The 7,051-nt window shown below is 47.8% G+C and overlaps 1 protein-coding gene across 1 annotated transcript; it reads left to right on the forward strand.

Moving 5' to 3' along the window:
- Positions 1-653: 653 nt before the first annotated feature.
- On the forward strand, positions 654-3,696 carry fancf (FA complementation group F). Its single transcript, XM_041196814.1, has one exon. It carries the CDS (start codon positions 690-692, stop codon positions 1,725-1,727), a length of 1,038 nt encoding a protein of 345 aa, XP_041052748.1. The 5' UTR covers positions 654-689; the 3' UTR covers positions 1,728-3,696.
- Positions 3,697-7,051: the final 3,355 nt, after the last annotated feature.

Genomic DNA, 7,051 nt, shown 5'->3' on the forward strand with positions numbered 1-7,051 from the left:
AGTTGGCCACTCACACACAGAGATTTAGACAAGCTCAGAGTATAAAAAAGGATTTGGACCCTTTAAGGGGCTGTTAAGTATCTAATTGATCGTAAGTTATTTTGGTCATTTTATTGGTATACTCAAGGATATGTCCCTTGAAAATGCTGTTAAATAGTTAGTTTGATTATTGAAGCTCTGAAGAAGAGCTGCTGTGCTTCCAGCTCTGAAGAAGAGTCATACGGACTCAAAACGTTAACTCTGTCTTTCTCTCCACAGATGCTGTCAGACCTGCTGAGTTTTCCCAGCATTTTTTATTTTTGTTTCAGATTTCCAGCATCTGCAGTATTTTGCCTTTACTTTGGTTATTTAGTTCATTTGGTTAGTTTATTGGTATACTCAAAAGAGTATAAAAAGAGTCTTGCCCCTCCAATATGCTGTTAAATGGTTACTTTGATGATTAGTTCAATCGGATATTTTATTGGCATACCCGAAAGATTATTTAAAAACACCCTTGGTCCTGTCAAAATCTCACAACGAACCCAAAGCACCTCAATGGCCCTGTTCTCAATGAATGGTAAGTGACCCCTCCCTGCAGACTGACCCCGGAAGTGATCAGCCCATTGGCCAATCAGCTGGCGGCGCGCGCACGCTGGGGCGGTTTGAACCTGGAGGGAAGTTGACGGCTGCGGCTCGCGGCGAAGGGGAGGATGGAGGCGCTTCTCGAGAACCTGGCTCGCTTCGCCGAGGTGCTGGCGGTGGCGCGGAGCCCGTGGGCCGGAGACTGGGACGAGGCGGAGGTGAGGCGGGCTTTCCAGTGGGCCCGCTACCTGGAGCAGCTGAGCCGGCGCTTGGAAGAGGTGGCGAGCGCGCAGGACGCCCTCCGGCTGCACCTGCTGAGCCGAGGCGCCGGCCCCCGTGGCCACCCGCTGCCGCAGTACCGCCGTCTGCGCTTCGAGGAGCTGGGCCGCGGCGAGGAGATGCTGAGCGAGGCGCTGCTGTGCAACCCGGCCGCCTCGGCCGCCGCCTTTCACCGGGCCGCCGCCTGGTACCGGACGCGGGGAGAAGGCGGCGGGGCGGCCATCCCGGCGTCGCTGGGGCGGGCGGTCAGGGTGAAGGCCGCCGCGGGGGTCCTGCTGTTGCGGGACAGCGGCAGCCGCGTCGACCCCGCCGCCCTGTCAGAGACGCGGGCCCAGATCCTGCGCCAACGGCTCGAGGAGCGCCTGAGGGGCCCGGAGGAGTTACCGGAGCGGCGGGCGGCCTGCGAGGAGGTTCTGCGGCGGGCCGTCTCCGTTGGCGGCGGGGAGCCCGTCTCTTGGCTGCCGCTCGCCGAGCTGTTGGCGGCGTCGGCAGCGACTGGAGGCGGCGAGGCGCAGCCGCTGGCCCTGCGGTGGTTGCTAGGAGACGGCCGCGCGCTACCTGCCTTCTGCCGCGCGCTGCCCTGCTCCCTCTTGACTGCAATCGCCGCCCTGCACCCAGCCTTCGGACGCCGCTACCTGCGCTTCCTGCAGGACTGGGGCTGCAGCCTGCAGTACGACGCCGGTCGGGCAGAGTGGGTGCCACAGGAGGAGTCCCCCGAGCAGGGCTGGCGCGAACTTTTGGAACATTTCACCGCCCTCTTGCAGGGACCGCCACCAGCGAGGGAGCCCACGGAGCGGGCACTGCGCTCTTTGAGAACTATGGATGGCGATTTCGACGTGTGGGGCATCAGCATTTGGACAGATCTGCTCCTGGCATTAAAAATGTAGAACTGTTTCTGGAATCCTTTCAATTTGTACGTCTGCGTTTGCACATTTTAATATATGTGTGTATGTATATCCGAATATTAAGTTGGTGGCTGTTTATGTTTGTGTTAATAGTTTATTTGAAATTGAAACCATTCAAGGTCAACCCAATTTGAAGTTAAAGCAGCATGGGAAGTCTAGGTTCCATCATGCAATTTAGGATTCCTCTCCTAGTTTAACAAGTGCCTGTAGGAAACTGCCTCAGTTGTACATCCTTTATTGTGAACTCTGACCAAGCTACTTTGCTTCCAGATACTTCATTCAAGATGAAAATGCCTTAAGTTATAATTTGCTTATGATATGTTCTTATCGAACATAGTGGTAAGTAAAGCAGTACCAATTCTGGAATGGCTTGTGCATGATTCAGTTGCTAATCGATGCAAATGACCATTGTACAAAACATTCTATAAAGAGCTGAATCTGTTTATTGTTACAGGTCCCAGTACAAATGTCATTCAGCAAGCAATTATCAGCATTTACTTAGCATCCTGCACGCAGATCCATTGAGCTGATGTACTTAATTTTTTCCAGCATTTTTTGTTGGACAAGCTCAGCAGTTCTGACAGCATCTGTAGAGAAAGACAGAGTTAACGTTTTGAGTCCATATGACTCTATTTGGCTTTCATAGTTACATCTTGTAAAAAAAACCAGGCCCTAAGTTAATTTTCCATATAATGCATATATAATTTTCTAACTGAGCATGCAAGCTCTTGAATTTTCATGGTTCAGCAGATGTAATAGTTTTAAAATGTTGGTTAGAAAACACAGACCAATTCTGTACTTTACAAATCCAGAAATGTTGGAATATTAGTCCAGGCAATTTTTAATTTCCAGCTCTTCTGGTCCTTATGTCAGGTCATATATAATATAGTATGGACTTTTCCTGACACATTCTGCATGAGTTTATGCAATACATAGACTTCCAGAGAAGACATATATTACTGATTTAAACATCCATATCTGTGATTTGAAAGGGAGCTTCCCCATTTGATTATGGATAGGTCAACATTTAGTGGTGTCATGTTTAAACTCCTGTTTAGCTTCAGCTACCCACTGTTATAAGTCAATACAAAAGTGTCGTGTAAATACACCCTAAAATTTGTATTGAATCCTAGTCTTTGCTCTTGGGTTTATCCAAAATGTTTGTTGATGTGCACGAGATAAGTTTGATGACCTTTCAACCAATTTGGCTCCTTCAGAACAGAAATAATTCTGTACAAGCTGTTCACACCTTTCAATAAGGTAAACACTGGCTTTACCTGGTGTATCTGAAAGTATTGTTTTCCTGTATCCTATCTGAGGCCTCCTTTTCAGATGCATGTTTTTAAGGTTGCAGAACTCTAGCTCATCAAATATTTCTTTAAGATGTGAGGGATTGCGCTTAGTGTTTTCATCTGCAATATCTGTGACAGAAGGGATCCACTCATTACCCAGTGATTAGATATGTATTCCAAGTTCAAGGCATAAATATAACTTAAGTGTAATCTCTGGGAATTTAAAATTTTGATTGGGAAATCCAAGCCTATACTTCCAAAATTGGGAATCCTCAGGAGCCCTTTAAAATGGTGGGCAGGTCCTGATTCCTGACCCCATACCTGGGCACTGATTTTTCAGGAGTTCCTTTAAGGACTGTAGCTGGTTCCTGTCAAAAGCATACATCATAAGACTTGGCTGAGAGCCCAGACATCCATTACACTTGTTAAAACACCTCTGCTGCAGAGAAAACATTGACAGCTCAGACTGTCTCTGATCTCTGCTATCAATTTTGCAATGTTTGTTTACACAACACTGGTTTCAAAGTTTTGTGCTTTTTGTTGTTGATGCTTTAGAGTGCGGATGATTGACACATTTTTGTCTTCTAAGTGAAATTACATTTTTCATGTAGAATGTTATGAATTAATTACTTTATAAAGATTTTGTTCTACACACCCTATCACCATAGGATTCATTGACCCACTATATACATTGTATAGAACCAAGTGCTGTAGCTTGGCTTGAGGGGCCATAGAGGGTGGATGGAGTCGGGGGTCAGGGGGTGGAAGCATGGGAAGCATTTGAGGGCTGGAGGGCCATTGTCCCAGTTAAAAACACAGTCCCACTGCACCAAGGCAGGCCTTTTAAACTGCCTGCATCCACAACTGACGGCCTCTATAGCCGCCTCCAAACCTCTTCCCAGATCAGTTGGCTCAACTCCAGCCTGCTGCCCTTGTGACACCCCCCTCGCCAATCTCTAATTGCCCTTAAGAAAAACCAGTCCATGTTCCATTTATTTATTACTACCTCACTTTTTAGGTGAAATATCAAATTCCACCTCTAGGTCCCTTCTAGCACGGCTTTTGAAAGTTTATACCACCATGGGATGTGTTTTTATGTTGACTTGCATTTAGCTATATTGAACTTACTGTCACTGACCAATCTAGGTGCAAATCCTGACAAATTTCCTGTAATACCTAATTTGTTTCATCATCTGTAAGTTTTGACCGCCTTACATTGAAACTGATTCCATGTGTGTCTCTACCAGGAATCGAAGTAGGAGCAGACTGCTGGACCTGCACCTGTTTCTAGGCTAAGATTTTTTGTTAGCCTCTTTCCAATCTGTGTCTTTTCCTTAACATGCACAAATATTTAAAGGCACTTCTAATGCGGTATTTTATAACAGGCCTTTTTGAAAACTTGATAGTGCTGCAAGGCTTACATCAGTTAAATTGGGATGTCACATCTGCAAATCTAAGATGGAATATTGAAAAGGGTCAAACTTGTGCCACTACCTCCCTAACAGCACTGGAATGTAGCTCGCCACCTTCCAACCAATTTGGGGTAATTGAGAACAAAAACAGAATTACCTGGAAAAACTCAGCAGGTCTGGCAGCATCGGCGGAGAAGAAAAGAGTTGACGTTTCGAGTCCTCATGACCCTTCAACAGAACTGAGAGTGAATCTGAGGAAAAGGGTGATATATAAGCTGGTTTAAGGTTGGGGGGTGGTATAGTTGTAGGGACAAGCAAGCAGTGATAGCAGATAATCAAAAGAGTCACAGACAAAAGAACACAGGTGTTGATGGTGGTGATATTATCTAAATGAATGTGCTAATTAAGAATGGATGGTAGGGCACTCAATGTACAGCTTTAGTGGGGATGGGGTGGAAAGGCTAGCAGGGCATAAAAGATTTAAAGATAATGGAAATAGGTGGGAAAAGAAAAATCTATATAAATTATTGGAAAAAAACAAGGAAGCAGGAAGAAACAGAAAGGGGGTGCGGATGGAGGAGGAGGGAGTTCAAGATCTGAAGTTGTTGAATTCAATATTCAGTCCGGAAGGCTGTAAAGTGCCTAGTCGGAAGATGAGGTGCAGTTCCTCCAGTTTGCGTTGAGCTTCACTGGAACAATGCAGCAAGCCAAGGACAGACATGTGGGCAAGAGAGCAGGGTAGAGTGTTAAAATGGCAAGTGACAGGGAAGCTTGGGTCATTCTTGCAGACAGACCGCAGGTGTTCTGCAAAGTGGTCACCCAGTTTACGTTTGGTCTCTCCAATGTAGACGAGACCGCATTGGGAGCAACGAATGCAGTAGACTAAGTTGGGGAAAATGCAAGTGAAATGCTGCTTCACTTGAAAGGAGTGTTTGGGCCTTTGAACGGTGAGGAGAGAGGAAGTGAAGGGGCAGGTGCTGCATCTTTTGTGTGGGCATAGGGAGGTGCCGTAGGTGGAGGTTGAGGAGTAGGGGGTGATGGAGGAGTGGACCAGGGTGTCCCGGAGGGAATGATCCCTACGGAACGCCGCCGGGGGAGTGGAGGGAAGATATGTTTGGTGGTGGCATCATGCTGGAAATGGCAGAGGATGATCCTTTGAATGTGGAGGCTGGTGGGGTGATAAGTGAGGACAAGGGGGACCCTATCTTGTTTCTGGGAGGGAGAAGAAGGCATGAGGGCGGATGCGTGGGAGATGGGCAGGACACGGTTGAGGGCCCTGTCAACGACCGTTGGTGGAAAACCTTGGTTAAGGAGGACATGTCAGAGGAACTGTTTTTGAAGGTAGCATCATCAGAACAGATGCGACGGAGGCGAAGGAACTGAAAGAATGGAATGGAGTCCTTACAGGAAGCGGGGTGTGAGGAGCTGTAGTCGAGGTACTGTGGGAGTCAGTAGGCTTGTATTGGATATTGGTGGACAGTCTATCACCAGAGATTGAGACAGAGAGGTCAAGGAAGGGAAGTGTCAGAGATGGACCATGTGAAAATGATGGAGAGGTGGAGATTGGAAGCAAAATTAATCAATCTTTCCAAGTCCCGACGAGAGCATGAAGCAGCACTGAAGTAATCATCGATGTACCGGAGAAAGAGTTGTGGAAGGGGGCCGGAGTAGGACTGGAACAAGGAATGTTCCACATACCCCATAAAGAGACAGGCGTAGCTGGGGCCCATGCAGGTACCTATAGCCACACCTTTTATTTGGAGGAAGTGAGAGGAGTTGAAGGAGAAATTGTTCAGTGTGAGAACAAGTTCAGCCAGACGGAGGAGAGTAATGGTGGATGGGGATTGTTTGGGCCTCTGTTCAAGGAAGAAGCTAAGGGCCCTCAGACCATCCTGGTGGGGGATGAAGGTGTAGAAGGATTGGACGTCCATGGTGAAGAGGAAGCGGTTGGGGCCAGGAACTGGAAATTGTTGATGTGACGTAAGGTGTCAGAGGAATCACGGATGTAGGTGGGAAGGGACTGGACAAGGGGAGAGAGAAGGGAGTCAAGATAACGAGAAATGAGTTCCACGGGGCAGGAGCAAGCTGACACAATCGGTCTACTGGGACAGTTCTGTTTGTGGATTTTGGGTAGGAGGTAGAAGCAGGCCGTCCAAGGTTGGACGACTATCAGGTTAGAAGCTGTGGGAGGAAGATCTCCAGAGGAGGTGAGGTCAGTGACAGTCCTGGAAACAATGGCTTGATGTTCAGTGGTGGGGTCATGGTCCAGGGAGAGGTAGGAGGAAGTGTCTGCAAGTTGACGCTCAGCCTCCGCGAGGTAGAGGTCAGTGCGCCAGACAACAACAGCACCACCCTTGTCAGCAGGTTTGATGACAATGTTGGGGTTGGACCTGAGAGAACAGAGTGCAGTAAGTTCAGAGAGAGACAGATTAGAATGGGTGAGAGGAGCAGAGAAGTTGAGACGACTAATGTCACGCCGACAGTTCTCAATGAAAAAATCAAGAGAAGGTAAGAAGCCAGAGGGAGGGGTCCAGGTGGAGGGAGAATATTGGAGGTGAGTAAAAGGAGCCGTTGAACTGGGAGAGGACTCCTGCCCAAAAAA

Source organism: Carcharodon carcharias, chromosome 10, assembly GCF_017639515.1.
Source record: "Carcharodon carcharias isolate sCarCar2 chromosome 10, sCarCar2.pri, whole genome shotgun sequence".
Taxonomy (NCBI): Eukaryota; Metazoa; Chordata; class Chondrichthyes; order Lamniformes; family Lamnidae; genus Carcharodon; species Carcharodon carcharias.